The sequence below is a fragment of the Orbicella franksi genome, chromosome 4 (assembly GCF_964199315.1).
Source record: "Orbicella franksi chromosome 4, jaOrbFran1.1, whole genome shotgun sequence".
NCBI lineage: Eukaryota > Metazoa > Cnidaria > Anthozoa > Scleractinia > Merulinidae > Orbicella > Orbicella franksi.
Window position 1 is genome coordinate 32719287 of NC_138148.1, and position 23830 is coordinate 32743116.

At 40.4% G+C, this 23830-nt stretch overlaps 3 protein-coding genes across 4 annotated transcripts; 1 reads left to right on the forward strand and 2 right to left on the reverse strand.

Moving 5' to 3' along the window:
• Positions 1–209: 209 nt before the first annotated feature.
• LOC145484093 (tight junction-associated protein 1-like) lies at positions 210–9404 on the reverse strand. Of its 2 annotated transcripts, XM_081462707.1 has the most exons (8): positions 9265–9404; positions 6705–6799; positions 5924–5958; positions 5555–5749; positions 5217–5283; positions 4697–4804; positions 4106–4198; positions 211–3518 (listed from the first exon to the last, which is right to left on the reverse strand). In XM_081462707.1, exons 2-8 carry the CDS (start codon positions 6747–6749, stop codon positions 3336–3338), a joined length of 726 nt encoding a protein of 241 aa, XP_081318833.1. In that variant the 5' UTR covers positions 6750–6799; positions 9265–9404; the 3' UTR covers positions 211–3335. The 2 variants fall into 2 exon arrangements, with proteins under 2 accessions (XP_081318834.1, XP_081318833.1); XM_081462708.1 differs by lacking the exon at positions 9265–9404 and having other exon boundaries at positions 210–3518; positions 6705–7376.
• Positions 9405–9481: 77 nt separating this feature from the next.
• Positions 9482–16085, forward strand: LOC145484081 (major facilitator superfamily domain-containing protein 8-like). Its single transcript, XM_081462693.1, has one exon. The coding sequence runs from the start codon at positions 10950–10952 to the stop codon at positions 12477–12479; it is 1530 nt and encodes a 509-aa protein (XP_081318819.1). The 5' UTR covers positions 9482–10949; the 3' UTR covers positions 12480–16085.
• A 1382-nt stretch (positions 16086–17467) lies between these two features.
• Positions 17468–23491, reverse strand: LOC145484070 (uncharacterized). The gene is made up of 5 exons (XM_081462680.1): positions 23220–23491; positions 22258–22653; positions 20631–20850; positions 19756–20084; positions 17468–18625 (listed from the first exon to the last, which is right to left on the reverse strand). Exons 1-5 carry the CDS (start codon positions 23383–23385, stop codon positions 18474–18476), a joined length of 1263 nt encoding a protein of 420 aa, XP_081318806.1. The 5' UTR covers positions 23386–23491; the 3' UTR covers positions 17468–18473.
• Positions 23492–23830: the final 339 nt, after the last annotated feature.

Below are 23830 nucleotides of genomic sequence, written 5' to 3' on the forward strand. Positions count from 1 at the left end.
AATAAGACGCTTAGTTAAAAACTAATAAGCCGACTTGCAGTGAATAAAACTGTTAATATTTTTTGTATTCACCGGACTCGCAAGTAAACTGTGTAACAATCGATCCCTATTTTAATAGGGACTTTAAAAAGTCCGTTACTTTGCAGCAATTTTAACAGAGAGCGAATTACATTGGATAGTTGCTTAATAAATCGGTTTAAAAGCAGTCATTTGGAACGGATTTCATAGATATTGTGGGGGTGAACAGCCTGCTAAATCTGTGACTTTTGATACTCTGTTTCACGACCCAGCACGCGGAAAAGATACCTTTTTCAGAAATCCGAGGCAGCTCCACACTACGCCCGAGGAATTTGAAAACGCAGCTTTATTTCTACGGTTAGGCCTACCGTCCACGCTAATCCGTCAAGAAAACGGAGCTTTTCGAAAACGCTAAATCAAACTGGAGAAATTTGAAAACGCTGGCTTTTCGTTTACGTGTGGACGGAAAACATTTTGAAAACGCAGCTTTTGGTAAACGATGGCGCCACGATAATCATGTGATTTCCCGAGTTTTCCGGCCTTAAACGAAAATCCAAAATGACTGGTGGAATGTTGCGTTTTTAAATTTCTCCGGCGTAGTGTGGATGGGAAACATTTCATGCGTTTTCCGCAGAGTGAAACCTCCGTTTTCAAATTCCTCCGGTGGTAGTGTGGAAGGGGCCCGGAACTCACACAAGACATCGGCTTATTGACCAGAAATGGTTTCTTGTTTGCGTAAAACTTTGAGAGGGGCTTCAAATCTCAACACGGTTACTAAATGGAGAAAAAATATTAACTTAAGTCACAGACTCAATTCTAGGCCATAGGCAGTGGAATACATATTTATATTTCAGTGATCAAGAATAATAATCCTTGGAGCTGCACATATTAAATATACCTTGACTGAGGGCAACAAGTTTCCCTCAGCTGCAAACTACCGCCACAAAGCAAAAGACGCGTCGAGAAAAGGCAACATGTTTGTCTTTTTTAAATTTATTTTCCTATTTCAGACGGGCTAGGACCGTCTGCTTTATCCCTTCAAGTTTGTCAAATTATATATAAACCAGAAACGTTTTTTCACAGCGCGAAAAGGCCCGGCTAGGTATACGAGGTTTAGCAGGCCATGTAGATGACGGTTTCCCTGTTAGGTCGCGTAAGAGATGACAACAGGAGACAAAGGTAAACTATTCATTCTTGTCATTCCTTTATTTACTTACTACATTTTTCGTCCTATCCAACAAGATTGTTTGCTCCCTTTGATATCACGACAAACGACTGCATCTTTTCAGCATCTCCCGTTGGAGAAGCGCTACAGTGAGTTCACTCGTGGGTGGCGTTCAAAAAACACACGGGCCATTTAATAGCTCAACCAATCAGCAACTGCGAGTCGCTCTCGCATGGTTTGCATAAGTCCAGCCCTTGTCATTTCCTCTCGTTTCCAGTTTGTGTCAGCTACATGTCAGCGGGAAACAGTTGACATTCACCTGTTCCTAGGCATCGATAATCGTTTTTGGTTCACGTGGTCTGAGGCCATTCGTCTGGGAAATGTCACCGATACACGTCACCTAAATCAATTGACCGTGAAGGCCTGGGAGAAAGCCGGAACTAGGCAACTCGGAAATAGTTCAAAAACGGCGCGGTGAAATTTTCTTATATTATCAAATTTTGATAAGCATGATAGACATGATAAGACGCAACAATTGCCCAAGTCAGTACTCAGTTATTTTCCAGTGGACGTTGAACCGCAGGAGAGACTTGACAAACCGTGCAAACTTTAATACAGGTGACCAAAAGTGAGCGAAATGTCAAAACAACTGTCACTCAGTACACTCTCAGTAGAATTACACACTTCAAAATCATCAGCAATATTAGACGTATTTTAAAGCTTATAAGACTTACTTTTTATTCTCCTTGTCATGGATATTTAGTAAGTTAAGCTTATTCAACACACAATTTTCACACTCGGAAAAACAGTCAATTTTTTAGCCTACATCTTTTCAAAGAAAAATAGAGAGCTTAAGCACAGACGTTTTTGAGCCACGGACGTCAACCGGAAGTTTATGCTCTTGCTCTTAGTACGTTCTCATGCCCGGCCACTGAGTTACAAAGTTCTCATTCTAGCATTTACAACTTGACATTTTCAACGAAAAGGGAGTAATACGCGTCGAAGAGGAGAAGTTTCGACTTTCGGTTGACGTCCGTGGCTCAAAAACGTCTGTGCTTTTCCACAACGCAAACTTCACGAAATCCCTTTCTTATTAATTTAACTTTTATAAAAACAATGAGCTTATTTTCTTTTGTACAACAGATAAAAAATATCACAATTTTTTCTCAGTCTTCTTTCAATCAAATAATAATATAGTTTTATAAAAATATTCTGATTAATTATGTTATTAACACTCGTTTTCCAGTTGTTGGACGCACTTTCATAAAATATAGTTGATTTTGCAACACCTGAGAAAGGATTTAGTCAAAATATCAAGTTTACTATCTTTGAAACTAGCTATTGGTTTGTTTTTATAATAAACAAGAGAGTGATCCAGAACGAAAATTCTGCACAAACACAAACACACAGTTAGATAAATCTCCAATTATTTGGTTCAATCTTCATAATATCAATGTTTATATGATGTTCCCTCATATCTACCCATTTCTTCTCTTATTTTTCCATCCTCAGCTGATTGATCAAATAACAAACTGAAATTCTGATTATAATTACGACAAGAAACTAAAAAAGTAATCTTCATTACCTCTGACAGCCTTGATTTTTCATATACTGCCTTAACACTACTGATTATATTTTTTGAACATGTTTCTTGACAGCTTCAATAACATCTTGTTAGTAAACTTCTACAACACTAGCCGGTTCTAGTCGTGGGTCGCAGAGGTAGACAGTAGCTTTAAATTCCTCTACACTGTTCACAGCACTGATTTCATTTTAAAAATGTTAAATGTGAAACCGTCAGTGAAATGTTCAGACTGTTAAAAATTATGTTTATAGTGACCAATGTGCTGAGTTACAGTCCTAAGCTAGTTCTCGGGCATGCCACTAATAAACTAAACGAAACAAATATTTCCATAAATTATGGCAATATACAAACATAACAGGCTTAAAAATTCCAATGGGTGGAAGGTTCAGTTGACCACTTAGCTAATTACAAGCAAGACTGACGAGAGTTTTTAGACATGTTTTATGCAATTGAAAGCTTCATCAATATCCCATTAGCTTAACTGCACAGTACCAGTCCGTTTTAACAGGATACACTGGAAGGTGACATTGGGGGGCTGCGGGGAGGGAGGTGCATGGGTACAGTCCATCATTCATTTATTGTATATGAGTGAAAAGGGTTTCTCTGTGTGTCGGTTTTTGCATTCCCATCTGATCCCGTGCTCTTTGTCCTCCAAAGTTTTTTGCTCCATGCTGGATGATGACTGAGAGGCTCTTGCTCTTGTTTAAGGTCAAGCTCTATTGTCAACTTGTCCTTCAGTTCTGATGGCAACTACAGGTTAGAAAAAAGAAAAACTTAATTTATTTCATAAAACCTTGTACCCAGAGTCTTTGTTACAACTGACCAGAATTTAGGAAACAGGCGACCTTGGAAAGTTCTGACTGGAAGACAGAAAATATCAGACTATCAGGCAAGCACATGGCTGAATCAAGTCACTGGTGTTTTTACTTCCACTTATTTTCATTGTTTTAAAACCAATCAAAATCAAGCCTGCAACAGAACTCTCAAGAGTCATTTGTTTTGTCAAGTTTGTACAGTAAAGAAGGAAGCCACAAGGTTCTTATGTCTTTCCACACATCCCCACTTGTCAACAGAATTGATCCTAGCAGTATCCCAGATATTTGTCACATTTGAACCTAGTTTTATTAATGCACTAGTTCCCACAGTCTTGTGTACCCCAGTAGTAGTCATCTCACCACTGAGTGTCTTAAAGGGGCTTTCAGTTGGTCCCCTATGATGTAAGTACCAGGAGCCCATGGTCTTCTGGGGAGAACTCAGAAATCTTTTTTGATACTATGTACTGATGTGTCACTGACTGGTTAAAATCATTTTCAACTGAAAAAAAATGTGTTACTTACCATATCCATTTTCTGAGACACAAACTTTCTGTCTAGGGACTGGTTACATTTCAAAAGTTGAACAACCAGGGAACAGTCCTTTTTATTCTTCATCTACAATCAGTTAACAACAAAAATCAAGTTACATCTAGTTACAAGAAAGTTAATCAATTGCCATAAGCCCCGGTGATGTCACTAATTACCCCAATATCATAAACTGATACTGTAATGGACCTTCTCCTGCCCCCAAAAGGGCACTTTACCCTCACAGTGTTTCTCTCTACTCAGTTGTATAAATGGGTATTAGTGAAGTTAATGCTGGGCAGTAACCCTACAATGGACTAACGTTCCATCCAGGCAGGAGTTTAATGCCACAGAAACTGGAAGAAGCTCTGGCGTGATGGACCGCTTGACCCCATACAGACTTTACTCTCCTTCAACATGCCCCCAAAAAAGGGTGGGGGTGGGTGGGTGAGCATCTAGGCTTTTCCTTTCTTAGAAAAGAATAGGGATTTCAGCCCTTTGTGTGCCTAATATATTCTTCCACAGAAAGATGGCCATGGCCCTGGACCATTCCTCTTAGATTTATTTGACTGCACAATGTGGACTCACAGATTCTTTCTCCAACTTGTTCATTTTCTCAACAAAGTCCATTAACTGTTCTGACATGGCTCCTACTGTTTCTTCAAAGCGGGATTTCTCTGATGCAAGCTCGGCAGCCTGTTGACACGACAAGTAGAGTCATGTAGATAAAACGTCTGTTCCTCAATGGACCTTACAGATATACTTCACATAGGTGCCTGAAGTACACTGAGGAAATTGTGTGGGACCGACAAATGATTGGTTTACATCTGATTGGTTGGGTAGCAGGCACCTGAGCATTTTAAATCAATGATAGAAAGACCAAAGTAATTCTAGATAAATTTGTAACTTTCAACACTTACCGGTATTGAAACACGCAGCTCATTTCTGATTCTGTCGCAATATACTAAATTGCATATGAACTGATTTAATCTTTACTTTCTACAGAGTGATCAGTACCTATTTTCTCCATACCATTAGCTAGCACATTTTAACATATTTAAATTCATGTATGTCTCAGTAACAGATCACTGGAAAATATATTAATTACCAACTGAAGGATTCTGTTCTCAAGCTCTTGATTTTTCTTCACTACATCGTCATAATCTGCTTTAAGTCTGAAATTAAATCCAATGCAACCACAATATTAACATTGAAACCACATTTCTTCCAAAACTACAGTTAATATTTAAACAAGTGTTAATCTAGAGGCCACTTGAAATAACTCAGAAAGCTTCTAACTTGGCAAGGTAAGCTTTTGGTCTTTTTTGCTTGTTTTACAGAACTTTAATCTGAAAATTAGCTTGTGCTTTTATCTTTTTTGGGGGGGCCACATGCACAGTAATTGGCGCTATAAAGACTGGTGATGATGATGATTTTCTAAATTACCTCTTGACTTGCTCTTGGGTTAATTCCAGATTTCTTTCCTTCTTTTCAGTCACTGGCATTTCTTTAATTTCTTTGTCATTCTCTATTTTCTCCTCTCCCAGTGAAGTGAGTTCATCTTTGTTGTTACCAGTCATGGTGCCCTCAGACTTCTCTAGTAACTTTTGTAGTTTATCTCTTAATTCCTCATTTTCTAATCTGGGAGGTTGAAAAAACTTCACATCAGGCACACATACAGGGTGAGGGTGGTGAAGATGATGACGATAATTATGATAATGGTGATGATGATGAACATGTGAGGGTGGGTAGTATGAAAATGATAGGTGCTGAAGTGTCAAGAGTTTGAAGAAATTAGTCAAGAAAGTGTCTTACCTTAACTGGTTACAGGCCATTGAAGAAGAGCCACACTGAAAACAGACACATTTAAGTTATATTTAAAATTGCAAAGTGGGAAATTACCCACATTTTAATGTTTGAACCACAGAGCATTAATGTCCAGAACATTTTCATATGCCAACGAAACATTGTCTCTTAGTTGAAAAGTGCTGCACGGTTATTTTACCATATAAATTCGCCAGATTTCCAATGGTTAAGTATTAGTAGGTAAGGAGATGAACCTCTGCATTTCACGAGAAAATATTTCTTAATATTATTATAGTGTTGTCAAGTGGCCTAGTGGAGACGCGGTGGCCTCATGATTAGTGTGCTCGTCTCCGGATCGAGGGGTCTGGGTTCCAGCCCTGGCCGGGGACACTGCATTGTGTTCTTGGGCTGAAGACACCTAACTCTCACAGCACCTCTCTCCATCCAGGAATATAAATGGGTACCGGTGAATTGTTGGGGAAACCTAAGAAATTGCAGGGGAGTGATCTGCGATGGACTAGCATCCCATCCAGGGGGAGTAGAAAAACTCTTAGCCGCTTTATCCTACAGAAAGTGGGATAAGCTCCGGCAGCTATGAGCCAGTTGGCAAAAGTCGACAAACTCCTGGACCGGCAACCCTAGTGTGCTGTCTTTATTGACAATAATTATTTGAGTCAAACAGTTGATACATTGGAGCCATTAATGTTGTCAAAATTGTTTCAAAAACCTTTACTAAAGGGTTTCAGTCTGTGTTCTTCAACCCTAGAACCCCTGTAGAAACACCTCATACCTCACATGGAGTGACTGCAACGTTTGGCTTTTCTTGTGTATCCATTGAATAAGAGCTTCTTTAAATCCTTGACAATATTCCACAGCGATATTACACTGCAAATGAAACAAGCACCCAATTGGTCACATTTCATCTGAGGGTATGGGATTCCTGTGTGAAAGGGTTGGAATGCAAGTCATCTCACTAAGGGGTGTAAGTTCCAGATTTTGTATTAGCAGGGTATTCGCAGCACGAAGCCAAGGAGGCTAGATGGAATCTTTTGGTGGTCAAAGAAGGCTTTAGTCATTCCTAGAGGGCGGTGGGGGATCCCATGTGATAAGGTTGGCGATGCTCTTTGAAAATTTGGAATTAAACCCTAAAGGAGACCAATCTGGGCAATGGCTCAAGCTTTATTTGACCACTAAAAGATAAAGCTGGCATGACAGTGGTTTTCATTGTTTCTTCAAGTGCGATTCTTAAATATGCCTTAAATGTGGCTAAAAATAATGGCTTTTTGTCCTGCACACTCTAAGTGAGACCAAAATCTATGATTTACACCCCTAAGTGAGACAATGAGCATCCCTGACATTTTCATGTGGGAATCCTCTCCTGACAAGTCATACTGAGATTGGTCTTATTTGTAAGTCTAATTCAAATTCATATCGTCAAACCTTTAGCTTGGGAGCCCCTCCCCCTCCCAGGATTCTATTTACACTGCTGTTGACGTCACTAGTACTGCTGAATGCCGAGCCATGTTTATCAACAGACTGAATGATTAAGGTGACATTCTCCAACAATGTTTGCCTTTTGGCTGCACAGTCTACCTGTGCAGAACACAGAACAGTCAGTTAACAATAAGGGTTTCATTGTACTAGAAAAAGACAACAAATCCTAATAATTCCTCTCCCATTACTTTCCTGGAAAATAAATTACCAGTAAGCAACTGTGAAGTCAAGTATGTACATTTTTTCAATGTCATTTTTCAGTTATAGTCATGATCTACAGTCTACCCAAAATGAGGGAAAATATTTACCTGATGAAAAGAAAATATAAAGAAAATGGCCGGCACTATGGCCTAGTATTAAGGAACTCCAAGGAGGGTAGTGTGAAGTGCGGTTTCAAAAATCCAAGATCATTTGTCCACCAGATGTGAAACATGTTTTGTTTGTCTTATAAAGAGCGGTTATTCAGGGCTTGACTTTCAGGAAAAAACCTTGGGGCCAGCTGACCCCTAAGTTTTCAGATTTAGTTGCCAGCAAAAGTATTTCAATCAGTGAAAAGCATGGAAAGTTAGTCGCAAGTGAAAAAAATTCAGTCCCATTGGCGACCGTAGAGCTCTGTTATTACTGAAGATTAACAGTCCCAAATGGGAACCTAAAATAGCAGCAATCTTGACCTTAGTGTAACCCAAATCACTTAAATATATCATCTCTCTTTGAACAATGGTATCTGCAGCACACAATCAAGGGCACAACAATAGAAGGTTAATGGATTAAGAGATTTAAAAAGCCGCTGATAAGTGAAAAAGGCTGATTTGCTGTGTAGAAATAATGCTTCTAAGCTTTGAGATCATTTTATGATCAACTAAGATGTGAAAACCTTTACAGTTCCTTTACCAAAGCAACATTGTTTGCAGGTAGTTTAAAAATTATAAAACGATATATCAGTTTTGTACGAGACAGTGTTTTGATCTACGGGGTAATGTTAAATAATTTACAGAGTGGGGGTGGGGAGTCAGCGAGGTAGAACTCTCTTGTAAATCAAGACCCTTATGTACCAGGCATTGGTTTAGATTCATTTTATCCCTGGAAAGTAACCAGATGGTTGCACCAAACAGATTGAAACAGACACGGGCCGCAGATTTTCCAGTTTTGCTTGGGTCCTAATAATTATACCGTACTCGAATAAACATGTGGTCACTCAACTGAAACTTATATTATAAACCCCTGAAAACAACTTGAATATTCCCTAATACAGGGACTGTTAATAAAAGGAATACCCCAACCCCAGGTCAAACTATGTTATATAGACTACAGTTTACAGAACAGTGGGCCAACCAAAATTGTCTTTTACGCAGAAAATAATTAAAACGTGAAGATTTCATGCTAGGTAACGACGCTGGAAATACATGCGCGCGAACACGTTTTACGTGGAGAATGACTTCTAAGGGTTCATGTTGCACGGCCGAAACTACTCTCCACAAGTTTTTCTTTTTGCACCATGTATCAAAATAAACAACATTTTATGATACTTAATTGTCTTAATCAACTAACTGGTTGTGGTCTTTGATCGCTAAATACGTACTCCCAGTTAGTAAACACAAGTTTCTACTACTTGTAGGAACGCGTTCATCTGTTGTGCATTTTTCGTATACATGGACGTGTAGTCGAAAATTTAATTTCAAAAAGCACGCAGCTTTCACTTACTCAGCTGTATTTTACTGTGGCACGCAATTTAGATTTCTAAATCTATAAAATCCATGCACTTCAAGCTTTACTGTGGCAATTAGACTGCCGAACCAAATTGCATTAAAACATTTCTCTTACTAGTTTAACCGAAACGTTTGCAAGCTTTTACTTACCAAAGTTAGAGAACGCTTTTGTGGTTGTTAACATCCAAGCATCCAAAATATAACTGGCGTGACTTTCTACATTTCCTTTATGGGCAGATGGAACAATGTTTAACGAAATGTCTGCACGTAGTTCGGCGAGTTGATTGATTTGAAACATTATGTAATTGTCAATGTAAACAAATCTGACAGCTAGGACCAGTTCAACGCGGTCACTCGATTTATCTCGGAACAAACTAAGATGACTCTAAAATATTTCCTGGATCCTGCTAAGCTGAGCCCGTTTTTCTTGGGAAGATGAGAGGGAAAATGGCTAAATCTAGAATTAGAAGGTCTACTGCAATGTTTACTGTAAACTATGGACCAAGATCTTAGAGAGTGTAAAATGAAGATCAGTGTTTATTTTTGATATTTTTCAACTTAACGCTTTTTGGGTAGGACACGTACGTGTATGCAGGCATTCTAGTAGCATTAGTGTGTACATCGGAGTTCTGATTCCAATCAGAGTAACATGCACTGGGATCGGGCGATGTTTTTTTTTTCTTTTAACATGTCACGCAGTCTTTTCTCGAATCAACATTAACCACCCAAAGGAAGGATTGTGTGACAAGTCACACGGGATTTTTCCTGTGAGTGAGTGACTGACTGAAAGACTGTGTGACTGACTGGCTGGTTAACTGACTGACTAGTCTTAAGGCTGACTGAATGGCTGACTGTCCCAGCGATAGACTTGACTGATGGACTGAAATGATTCGAGCCGGAACTGAAAGGTGCCGTGAGTTATAAGGCCACCCCCGTCCCCACCTTCTCCACGCCGGGCCGCCGAGGACCACCGCATCATCAAACGAACATCTTGAAAAACACCCTTGCGATAAATAGACTAGACCCCAAATTCCTTAACGCGTTCAAAGTCCCCAAATACCCATAAAGAACATCACCGGGAGACCAGACAATATCGTCTGTTGTGTTAACCTCAAAACACAACAGCTTAAAAAAATGATTCAGTACAATGAAAGAGCAAAAATATAACAAAAAATTTCGGCCACCGCAGAAAGTTCTTTTACGTCTCCTTCACTTCAATCCCAGAGTAACCCTCGATCTGCCAATAATAAAGCGTTACCATGATACGGTGCAGTGGCCGTATTATGAAATGGACGGATAGACGGGGTTTATTCTTACGCCCTCTGCGTGGAGTGTTCTTAAAATTTTCAACATCAACCTTTAAATGTTTTAGTTCGATATATGTATAAAAAATACTTTTCACTTATACAAAGAACTCGCAAGAAATTGATGGAAGCTTGTTTAAGTCTGCGTAAAATGTATTAAATGCTGAATTGTGAAGTTGTGTAATATAATAAATGTGCAATACAGTGTGACGCAATCTAGGCATATTGTATGATTTGGACAGCCAACTTGGCGCTGTTTCAGAGAAAGAATGTCACAGCTACAACATAAGCTAACATACAAAATTATGAGCAATAACTGCATTATCATACAAAAGACAAGGTATTACTCAGAATTGAAAGCACTCAAGGCTATCTTTGAGGGTCAACGAGACTAACACGCCACGTGTCCAAGCGTGACCTTGCTCCCAGCCTACTCGCGCCATCCACTGAAAACAGGAACTACTCATATTGTTGAAAGCGGATTTTATCATTGTAGTTGTTAACGGGCCTGTTTGATACGCAGGTTTCAACATGTCGACTAAAAGCCTTTTGTCTACCGTTGCCATCCATTACTTTGGCTTCACAATGGCTGTGAACTATTCTATAGTGCTTTTGTCAGTTCAAGAACTTTGGTATTCGCTCGGTGGAAGCACCACTTATTATGGCTTCATGTTCGGAAGTTACGCACTCGCCCAAGCGGTCGTTTCGCCCTTGCTGGGCTACATTTCCGATTTGCGAGGCTTAAAATTCGCCGTAATGCTGGCATTGGCTGTTAACGTTACGGGAAATGTGTTATACGGCCTGTCTGTTCTTTCGCAGTCGCTCATCATGATTTTCATCGGGCGTTTCATAGCAGGGCTTAGTGCCGGCTCGGTTACTCTCGCACTAATCTACTTGACAAACACAACTCCAAGAGAAACTCGTGGAAAATCCGTTGCTAGCTTCAAGCTTGCCCAAGCAGTTGGTCTTTTAGGAGGACCTATAATCGGCATTTTTCTTGTTCCGCCACTAGCGGGTAATATCGAGAACAACGTTTCGATGACCACGGGTAAAGTGTTCAATATGTACACAACACCGGCTTGGCTGGCGACTGCCAATGTTATTGTGATAATGTTGCCACTGGTGAAATACTGCTTCAAAAACCCAATGGCGCCTCATATGGCCATGAAATTTGACTACAAAGAAGCCAAAGGACTGATAGCTCACACTACAGTGCTAACGCTATCGATGTTTTTCGGAACGGCGTGTTTCTGGGGTATCATAAGCGACTTATTTACCCTCGCGTTCGGACAATACCGACTCGTGTCAGCACAGAGAGACTTGTGGAAGGTGTATATTTCCGGTGGCATCGCGTTCGTCTTCGCTGGAGTTCTGATACGAGGTACAATTCATCGAAAAGTTTCTCCGGCCATGTTCTCTATTCTTGGACTAATTGCTAACGTATGGGGATTTGTGATGCTTCTCGACTACAAAATCACCGATGAACGCTTGAGGAATGGCTTCTATTTTGGAGCCGTGGCGCTCGCGACTTCCGGCGGTGCATCTTTCTTCACCGGTGTCGGCGTTTATTTCTCGCAGAAAATCACCGATTTTAGCGATCAGGCTCGCAATCGTCGAGGACTGTTCCTCGGGTTCTTCAACTTCGCCGAAGCTCTCGGTCGATTCGCCGGGCCAGCTTTGATATCACTGTTCCTTCGCTTATCAAACAAAGGAAGCTCGCAGTGCGATTCTGTCGAGTTTGACTCCACCAACTGCGAGGTTTCCAACGTGAATGCAGTCCTCGCATCCTTGTGCGGTATCCTGTTTATAAATCTACTGCTGTTTATATATTACCATATTGTTCATGGAAAGCGGCAAACCGATGGATTTCTGCTCACGAATACCGACCTTCCGAATGCCTTAGAAGGTAGACTCACTTTCAGGGACGACCAGGACGGTTTTATCGACGGAGACAGAGAAAGAACTGGCCCTTTCCAGACCCAGATGGAGCTCTCTCCCCCACAGATTCGCAGGACATCTTCACACACCTCTTCGCAGGATGGTAGCGTACACACAGTGTGATCTGTGCAGCGTCAAGTTAGTTAATATTTGTACTCTTCAACTATATAAAAGTAACAGGACGCTTGTTACCTCTTTTAAAGAGAGCACCCCACACTCTTGCATACTACTGCTGGGGTGAAATTAAATGAAATTGATCCCTAAATATTTCCATCCCGTGTCGGGGGTTTAACATTGTTATATCCACATGCAAATTTAATCAATGGAATTTATTTCGAATACGGTAGTTTTGCGCATAATTTAGTCACAGTCTTTTGTGAAGTGTACATTTGTAAACTGCCTGAGGGAAGCGATCGGCTTTTAAGTAGAAAGGATGGATATGTGTTAAGCAAGGAACAGAAACTTGGTTTGAAAATTTTGAGATGAATATCATGGGACATCTGGCGGTATTTATACTCCTAAGAATTCTGAATAAACCTTCTCGATAATGTAAAACCCTTCAAATTCCAAGAAATGGACACCAACGTGGAACGAAATTGACATCTTGTGAAGCAACATAAAATTATTAGAGAGCTTGAGCAATGACAGCGGCGACCCCGAGGACAACGCCTAGTAAAAAATGAATTTATATTTTACCTTCGAGTTTTGCAATTGTCTAGATCTGTTCAGTGCGCTTATTGGTCTTAAAACTTGTTCAGGCTAAATACGTAACGCCAGCGTTTAATCCAAATGAAAATACGAAAAATAAGCCGTCGTCGTTCGCGTTCTCCAAAATACGCAGAACTTGGTCTTCTCACGTTGTTGTTGTGCAGAGGACGGCCAAGAAATGTACAAAGATTTATAACGCACGTGCACAGCCATTGTTCTACTCATTAAACCTTTTGTTTGGTGGCGTTCTCGTTGCCGTTGCCGTCGTGGTTTGCTTAACTTCACTATTACGTGACAAGATGTGTACGTGCTTGAAGGAAGTTGGAATTCCGTGATATCAGTTAGGATAAGAAGCTTATGCCCGCTCTTTGAGTGGCAGGATCTGTTCAACGAAAAGACTAGAAACATTTGTATACTGACATAATAAAAACCTACGGGAATCTCAGGAAGTTCTTATAAACAACAGTAACTTTGCTTTTGCTTGCAGTTAACAATATTTAAGGAGACACTTCGTCTAGGATATTATATTTTTTTGGAGTGCAAAGTTGCTTTCAAATTGAGGGAAAAGTCAAAATAATGTTTCTCTAAGGTGGCAAAACAGCAAAGTAAATAATCAAAGATGATTATTGCCGAGGAAGCAAAAGACGATTTACAGATGACAATTTTGAAAAAAAAAAACCCAGAGTTTTCGAGGTATGCCGTGCATAACGTATTCCTCTAAAGGAAGGAGGTGCTTAATGGCACGTGCAATCTCGTGACGTGAATTTATTTAGTAGCTGTACAAAGTTAGTTAGTGCCTGTCTGTTTACCTAAGAATGATTTTACCCTTAACCCGTAAAATAGGTAAATACACAATAGGATACTATCAGACACTAATGGTGTTGTTTTCTTTTGTTTTTCTGTGACAGTTTAGGGATAATTGTTACATGTTGTTTTATGGGTTAATTGAAATCAATCTGTTCTGTTTTTCCTAATTATATGTTACTGATACGCTTTAATACAATGCTCGAATTAACATCAATTACTACGAAATTTAAAGTAAATAAAAGGTGAAATGTAAGAGTTTCTAATGAGGGTGGTTATTATTATAGTTTTTTTGTAAGAACCATTGAGCATTGAGCATACGATTTTTCAGAATTTTCAGAATCCTGGCGAGGCTGAGATAAACTGAAGGGTATTTTTTGGAAGAAAAAACATAGAATTGCTAATTGCTTATCATAGGATGAACTAAACAGCGTCCACACTACGCCGGAGAAATTTTAAAACGCAGCTTTATTTCTACGGTTAGGCCTACCGTCCACACTAATCCGGCACGAAAACGGAGCTTTTCGAAAACACTCTTCAAACAGGAGGAATTTGAAAACGCCAGCTTTTCGTTTTCGTGTGGACGGTAAAAATTTTGAAAACAGAGCTTTTCGAAAACGATGGCGCTACGATTATCATCTGATTTCCCTATCCGCGTTTTCCCCAACTGAACACACAACCAAGATAACCGGTGATCGTTGCGTTTTTTTTAAATTTCTCCGGCGTCGTGTGGACGGAAAACATCTGATGTGTTTTCAGAGTGAAACGTAAACGGGCGCTTACTGTCAGAGATCGCTTACAAAACAAATCTGTAACGTACCTGGTGTTTATTCTGAAACCATTGGGAACACAACACCCTTATAGAGATATTGGCCTGGCAGTGTTTACAAGGCAATGGAATTTACAACGAAACGTGAAATAATTGTTAAAATGGCATAGTTTACTTCCGGTCACGTCCACCTTAAGAACATTTCCAGGGTCGCTGATGGTCAAAAAGATTAAGAAAGACTTTGGCACAGCCTGAGCTACAATTTTTTATGGTCTTAAACAAATAGTGCATACTATTCTTTTTCTGTTTCTCGTTTCATTTCTTGCTTTTCACTCCTTAGAATTTCTGAACGGGAAATACGAAAAATTAGCCGTCGTGGTTTGCCCTCCCCATGCCACGCAGAACTTGATTATTTCACGTTGCATGTTTGTTTTACAGAGGACAGCAAAGAAATACTCAAATATGTCAAATATTTACAACGCACGTGCTTAGCCATTGTTCAGCTCATTGAACCTTTCGTTTGGTGACGGCCACGTTGCCGTTGTGCATGGTCTCCCTAGCAATCACTGAGCTGAGTGTATACGTGTTGTAGAGGCAATTTGTATTGATAATTGTCCTTTTTAGACGCATGATGCCTGTATAGGGTTTAAAGGCGGACAATGTTCGATTTTACTGACGGTTGCTTGAAAAACTTGGTAGGGCCGGGAAAGCCGAAAAATTCGTTTGCAACTTCTAACCTCAAATCGAGTTACCTTGATCCACTGTCGATTATTCCGAACCAATGAAAATCAACTTCCTAATATGGAGCTTAGGCGACCTGAGTACGCGCAGACTATAAGGACAGCGCGTCGGACAGCAGGCGCGCATCGACCGCGCGTGATTACACGCGCGGGTCCAGATGACGACCAAATGACGACACAGACGAAATTTAAAAAGTCTTCACAAACGAACAATAGACGGAAATTCGCTTGGAAGGTCCGAGATGAAAAGTGAAAAACCGTGAGGTTTGTCCTTAGCTTTGTGATTAGGTTTTTCTCAGTACATACCTATGTTCCTGAAAAGCTCAGGTAGAACTACACAAGGTGTCGTTATTGTTTTGACTCGTTCAGTGGCAGATATGGTGCGGAGGATTTGCCCTTAGTTGGAGACGTAATGTTTCTGCAGTGTACAGTAAAAGAAAAGTGAGGACCCAGTATTCCGTGCCATAATATGCCAGTTATTAGCCCTGAATTATACAGTTTACGAAAAAGGATAACATCTGATGGTACTTCTGCCGTACATGAAGTCAGCTGCTTTTACAGATTTCTTTAGTCGAAGGTAAAAAAAAAATATGTTTGGCTTGTCTATAAGTGGTGTGATATTGTGCCTTTTATGTACAGTGCACACTTGACATTTTCCAGATCAGATTCAAATGAAGTGTAGAAAATTGCAACAAACAGTGAGATCGTAAGAATCAACAAGGGCAAAATAGGGAAATTCGTGAATTATAATTATACTGTCGTAACAGCAAATGTTATTTCAACTTCCGATTTCCTGTATACTTTCAGTTCAGCATCAGCAGTAAGCTACTACGTAAAATGTTAGCAGAGGAAAGTTTTAGCGTTACAGCATCTCAGGAAAGACACATAACCAAACTTAGTTCCGGTGTTCACATTATTGCAAAAGAATGCTTTTTCGCATCACAGATAATACGGACAAATGCACGTTGAAATTCTACCGTGTTGGACTTCGTCAGGTTCAGCTAATTTGTTTTTTATCCTTTCCCGTCTACGCGCCGGGGTTCATTTTATTTGTATGTTGTTACAACCATGACAGCAGGCTGTAAGCAGAAGTTTTAGGGAAGACAAAAATGAGATCAGTGGGAAAAGGAATGAGCTGACTGATTTGGTTAGAAGAGCATGTCGGATATCAGTACAAGTGGCCGGTATACATGACTGTTTAAGAACTCGAGATTGCCCCAGGGACACTCGAAAGCCTCTACTTGAAACACCTACAATAGTTAATTAGCATTCACACTGAGACCTGCAATCTCAAAATATATATCTCCGAGGAAAAAACTATAAAGTACGCAGCTAACACAAATGTTTTACCTTACTGACGTACTTTGGCTGCACTGGTCTTTGTTTTGTTGTCTTTCCTCGCTTTGTAAGTCCTGTGTGCACTTGTCCCAGCAAGGATAACGGTTTACTGATGATAAGCACTGACGCAGTTTGTGTCGTTATAATCAATAGCCTGTCTTATTCTCTGACTCTCTTTCTAATTGGCTGTTAAACGGTGTCAATGAAATCTAGCACTGCATAAAAAACTCCATAGTATCTGTGCAGGCAGTTTCCTCATCACCAGTTTTCTCTCGGCCTTTGCTTCGCGTGGGTTTCCTCGCGTGCACTTTTCGTGGACGGAATCTAGCACTCGATCGTCTATCGCGCTTCGCGTTTTCCCCTCATATCCCATCAGGCAATATCCGCTTCCTTAGAAAATACCATTTGAGGGTCGCCAGAAAAATGTCTCAGTTATAAAATTTTTATTTAGAACACACGAAAAAACAAGTACAAAAAGCAGCTTAAAATCAGATTCGGGGATTGTTTATAGAGGGCCTTAAGAGACGATAATCTTAATGGCCTGTATTTCTTATGTTGTTTTTAAACTATTTCCATCTCTCGTTATGTATTTTAAAAACTAAAAACCAGCAGGAGGGATTTCACGCGCGAGGAAAGAATTGTAACAAAAGCACTCGCGCGCAAAATCGCCAGATAGGCATATAAAATTAAAGAGGAATATACAATATCAAATATAATCAGTATTATCTAGAATGTTTAAAGTAGTACTAAAATAACGTTTACGAATTAAAATGTTGTCAAAAACGGAGGAAACAATGCTAAAAAATCGACAGTCAAGTACCATTACAGTTGAGGTTTATCTGGGTCAGTTCAGAGAAACTGCAAAGTTAATTGATTTAACCGTCCTTCAATGCAATCACAGCACAAAACTGCGATACAGTCTGTACTGATTCTTTCCTCAAAATATTTTGACGCACTTGTCCGCTGATCTCCTCCCTACTTTAGTTATTAAGGTTTATTCCAAATTTGAAACAAGACACTTCGTCCAATTAACATGAAGTCGATCAGCTAGTATTCTATGTCTCTTGATTTTGGGGTGATGAATGTTTCACCGACGTCGAACTTCCTGACTAAAATAGGAACTGCTTTGTGGTCTAACGCAATATCCAAAATTAACTTTATAGATCAGTATAGATCACGATTCTGTCTCGCCATGCAGTAAACTTTCTTCATTAAAGCCGTTTCTTTACTGCTTTTAAAAAGGTATAGCAAACAAAAATTAAAATGAAATATATGTCGAGTGTGTTCCGCTAGTGCTATAGTCTGTAGAGCTCTTGTAAATGGCCGGGGATTTTAATCTGGAGCTCTGAGGAACTCCCATATGAAAAGGTTGAGGATGCTCGTCGGAAAATTTGAATTTTAGATCCCCCTAAAGGAGACCAAACTGGGCGTGGTTCGGGCTTTATTTGACCCCTAAAAGATACCACTTAAAATGGAATAGGCTCGGTTACCAGCCACTGTTCAGAAAAGGAACCCGCACTAGTAGACCAGACTCGTGAGAGTGGCGGAAATCGAGCCAAAAAATGGAACTAACAGCGTTTTTTTATCCCTATTTTCTTGAGTGCACCCTAAAAGATACTTTGAAAGCTAAGAATTATTAGCGCGTTTCATCATGAACACCCTAAGGGAGATCAGAATCCTTGATTTATATCCCTAAGCGAGACGGCGAGCATCCCCGACCTTGTCATATGGTAGCTCCCCCCCCCCGGAATCTGGAGTTTAGGTAGCCACGTTCAAATCTCCACGTTGCCTGCGCTTGCTGCAGCTGCGCACAACAAGGTAAGCGGTTGCACAGATAATGGCTAAGGCAGCAACACCGCTGACCGTCACAGTTACCGCTAAATTGGTCGGAAAGGACTGGGGTTCACCACCTGAAACAAAGAAGAGAGAAAGACATTGTAATGTTCTCATTTCCAAGTGATGGAAATTAATCATCGGTTATTATTTCTTGGTAGAAGAACTTCTAAGATCAATCATTCGCTTGAAGGGAAACGAGTGCCTCATTAAGTCATACAAAAACTGTCACGGTGATTTACACATTCTCGTCCCCAGAACGGCAGAACGGCCTAATCGTCGTTGCCGGCGAGGCCTTGGTCCTAAACTGGATATTTGATTCTCTTTTTACTGTGCTGTATTCAGAGCTTAACTTTAAATAAAAGAGTGGAAGTGCTGTATCAGCTTTATATACTTTGATAAAATCGTTGAATCTGTAGTCCCCCAAAGGCTAGTGGCCGTCCGAAAGTAGCTGGAAGTAGCGATAAAAGTTAAGAAAAAAATCCCTGAAAGTGGTGGTTGCAAACGAAATTTGACTTTTGCCAGATTCGAAGGATCGTCATCGCGGTTGACTGCCCTGCCTTGATGCTAGTTCTATTCAGTAACTTTTCTCCTTTTGGTCCCTAAATAACTGTTATTTTCTATAAACAAAACTTGGTAAGAAATTTCACTCGATAACAGCAAAATGGATTGAAATAAACTTCTTTTTATTTAAAGTGCACCTAACCCCTAAAAGTTTTTCTATCTAAATTATTTTTTCGTATTATCCAGAATACAAATTCGAAAATTGTTTTTAATTTGGTTAAATCTTCGGAAAATCCCGCCAAAAAAGACGCCATTTGGGTTCAAGTCCGAGTGAGGCCACAATCGGGGGGAATGGGACTAGTGACGTCAATTCCAGAACCTATTTCCCGCGATCTAACAACATATCTTCACTCGTTGTTTCTCGATTGCGTGCGAAGGAAATGAGTTGCTGTTACTTCTTTTTCAAAACTAGTCTTGCTAGTCAAACCTAGCACAACCTTTCATATGGAAATGAAGTTTTCCTACACGTTCATTGTCTTGCAACTCATTTCCATGTGAAGGCTTGTGCACCCAGACCCGTTTTGAAACAGAGGGGAAAAGCAACTCGAAAATGCGCGTGTTGAAATCTAGTTAATCTGGACTGTCCAATACATGTAAGAAAACAAGTTTAATTAATTAATTGACAAAAGCGAATTCTACATACCCTCTTCTTCTTCCTCTTCTTCCTCGTCGTCCTTAAAAATAAAAGGACCTGTTGACGTATGGTACACCTTAGTTTGATCGACTTCATCAGCAAGTGAACGCCTTTTTCTCCCGTTAGGGTCACATTTAGCATCAGTAGGGCACTGACACGCTAAATTATCGACATCTGCCAGGCAAACTCTGAGATCACAGTGGAAGTAAACCGCATCGCCTTTCTCAGCACCATAGTACCTGAAGGTCCGTATGGAGAATGTCTCGGCTACACTGTCATTGGCGCAAACATACGACAAGGATTCGGACTTGTCTTCACTCACATTCTTGTTACCGCAGCTGGTTTGTAAAGAAACAAAGAGGGTTACATTAGACTTAACGCGTTATGGGGACCATTAACTGGCCATCAGAAATGTGGACGTGTTAACAAGACAAACGTAGCAAAATGGTTTTCGACTGACTTTTTTCTTTAAGTTGAACAAAGATTCCTTGATATAATAGCCAAAGAGCAGTGTTGCAAAATAGGGCTCTGCTTTATAGTTAGTGTCTTTTATGCGTCACAGTACTTTCAGAAGGAAGCTGGGAAAAGGGGGAAGTCAAAAGAGAACATAGCGTTGAATGAGGGAGAAAGAGAGGTCCGCCCAGTGTGGTATTCTTGTTTCCTCTTGGGGTGAGGTGCATTCCGCAGCACAAAAAGAGGAGGCTTTGATGGACCAATGTTAAAGCCGGCACACCACTTGACGCGCAACCTCGTTTCCAAGACCTGACTTCGCGAAGGCAAGAAGAAGAGAGAGCCTGGGAACTAGGTCACTTCATGCTAAGATAAACTATTCTTATAGTCTGTGTCCTGGATTATGACAAAACAGAGTGGATATATGTACTTACCCGTTTTTTATCAGAGTTATTTTGCCTTGGTCTGAGTTTGGTTCGGCGCTCTTTGATGACCAACAGTGTACAGGAAAAAGATCAAGGTTAGGTGCTGCGCTTTTAGTCTCTACCGTCGCCTTGAAATACAAAGTCTTGTCCAGCTCAACTGGGTTAGGGACCTCACCAGTAAAATTAGAGTAGTAGAAAGCTTCAAGTTTAAAGGTGAAGAATGCACTGCCTGAAAGATACATGTAGATAACATTATGTTGATATAAAAAAGTGACTAACTATTGCTAACATCGCAATCTGATTCACAGAGGAGCATTACTCGGAGTATATAGGTTATTAGTATAAATTTACTAGCGTTCTATCAGGAATGTCATTCACTCACTATCTATTCCTAACGAACTAACGGCCGCTTTTCTTGCGTTTTCGAAGTGTCTGTGAACAAGATTTAGTTAGACTTTTGAACGACTTAGATTTATACCAAAACGATTAGATATTCGCTTTCGATTTCTATGCGTGATAGTTGACTCGGGCTGCGCCCTCGTCAATTATCACGCGATAGAAATCTCGAGCTCATAATCTAATTGTTAAATATATAGATACAAAGATGAAGTCCAGGATTGACGATGGTCACCTGACCTTTATTGATTATTTGCTAGTTGGTATTGTATCGAAGCTGTATTGTATCGAGCAACTCCTCCTCAAAACACAACATAAAAATTTACCCTAAAAAAACGGCCCGGCCAAGTCTTCCGTTTTGTGCTGGCGTCCAGTTCTCTCGCGATTCTATCCGCGCGTTCAACGATCGAATAAATACGACAAAATAGAGGGCTGTGAACAGTCTATAAAATGGGCAACCTTTCTAATCTCTTTTTGTGAGTTATTTCCCATGACGACTTATTCTATACCTGTCAAGGTCACGTGGCAACGTCCCCCGGTGTAAAGCTAGCTCGGGGAGGAGACGGGGGGGGGGGGAGTGGAGAAATCCTCACATCCCCCGGGCAGATTCCTACTTTCCCATCCTATCAGTATCAAATGTTGTTTTTTTTAATTTAAATCCTGAGTACTGCGACATGGACACAACATTTATTATCAAACATAAGAGAATTTTCTTAAAGCTGCGCCCTTGACGAAAGAATTCCGTGTACATCCACAAGACAGTAAGGATTTACGTGGAATTTATGTATATTGTGTAACCAGTTGAAGTTGTTGCCCTTAAAACACTTTTAACAGAGCCTATTAAGTGCATGCTTAGCTTCCCTTTCCTCTCCTTACTCCCTGACCTCCATCCCCAAACACACCCACTTATCAAGGAACGTACTGTTTTATATCACATACTTGAGTCGTTGTCTTGACGGTTCTTGACCGGCACAAAGCTTGCCACTGTCTTGTTCTGATTGCCATATTCACACGACACATAGTACAGGTGATCATACACATACAGCTGGCCTGTACCACTAGGGTCACCCTTTTTTGCGCTGATTTTAAGGATGTATTTGACGCTGTTAGGAAGCTGTTGTGAAGAAAAAGCACAGTCCGGTAGGGGAAGACCCTTCTCCCTTTCTCCCCTCCCCCACCCCCACACACGCACTTATCCAATAGAAATTTGATCCATTCCTACTGTTTTTATGTTACATACTTGAGTCGTTGTCTTGACGGTTCTTGACCGGCATAAAGTTTGCCACTGTCTTGTTCTGATTACCATATTTACACGACACATAATACAGGTGATCGTACACATACAGCTGGCCTGTACCACCGGGGTTGCTCTTTTCTGGGCTGATTTTAAGGATGTATTGGATGCCATCTCCAAGCTGTTCTGAAGACCAAGCACAGTGCGGTAGGGGAAGACCATCGTAGTTTACCGTCCTATTGTTCTGAAATGTTGGCTGGCACGAGGCATTGTTTTGTAATCGCCACTCAGTTTCAGTCCACCTCGCAAGATCATCTACGTTGGTGATGGCTATATCGACCGTGTGATTGTTGTGACAAGTGACTTTGCCAATAGGTCCCACAAGACTAGAGTGGTTCGCGCCTGCAAGTAAGAAAAGCTTAAGGTTAAGTGTGATTCTCATTTAAACACCTGGGTGGAGAGAGGCACTGTGATGGTAAAGTGTCTTGCCTAAGAACACTACCCAATAACCTCAGGCCCTGAAGAGGTCGAAGCCCGACCTTTCGATCCGGAGTCCAAGACGATACTTCTAAACTGTGACTGCAAACGCCCCTACCCTACACAGTCCAGCACTTCCTTTATAAGCTGTAATATTTTTGTGCCCTGCTGTGAAGTCGGGAATAGATCTCGAATTGTTTTAGCATGAAAATGAGTATGGGTTTTCGTTTTTGTCTGAATTAAGTATCTGAGGAAACCACAGAATCGGAAAGTGTTTCTATAAACTCTTTCCATCCAACCATTAAATTAATCGTCTCTCTGGTTTGTTCACTAGTTAACTTGTTAAAATTCTAACCAATTCTCAGCTGTCAGTTTAAGTCCATCCAGACCCTTGCCAAAACCAAAACCAAAACCAAAACCGTTTGAGTGGAATTTTCAGATTTCAGAATGTAAAACATTTTCTACACTCGTGAAACTCGACGTTAAGTTACCTTTCACAACCTGAAAAAACAGTGCGAATCCCACCAACAGAATGAGCTTCTTCATGCTTGAATCCTTGAACATCAATTTCTGTAAACAACAACAAGAACAACAATAGCAACAGCAACAGCTATAAAACAATATTGGTTTCTGCAGTGTTAGGCAGTATTTCAACATTTTCGCGTTTTTCACAAATTTCCCTTGTTCTAAGTTCACTCAAGGTTTTGACTCAAAATTAACAATTCCACGCGAAAAGGCGAAGAGTCTTTCTTTTTTACCTTTTCGTATTAGGTCTTTTTAGAGTTTCTTTTTATAATCAAGTGCTATTATTCAACTCAAGTTAACTTAAACGAACACTCTGCACAGTTGTTTTTAGGAACTTGTAATCCTTGATCATGAGTATTGAAAATCTGGATAACAATCGTTTTGGTCAGCTTGTTTGTTTCAAAAAGTGTTGGCTCCACGAATGTGAACATATTGTACAGTAACAAACTAAACTAAAAAACTAACCATACAGTAGAAAGTTGTTTATTGAAGTGCTGTATGGCTCTTCGGAGTTCAGCGTCAGCCATTGTCATATATTCCGGAGAATTGGTGGCGGGGGGAGGGGGGAGAGGGGGAA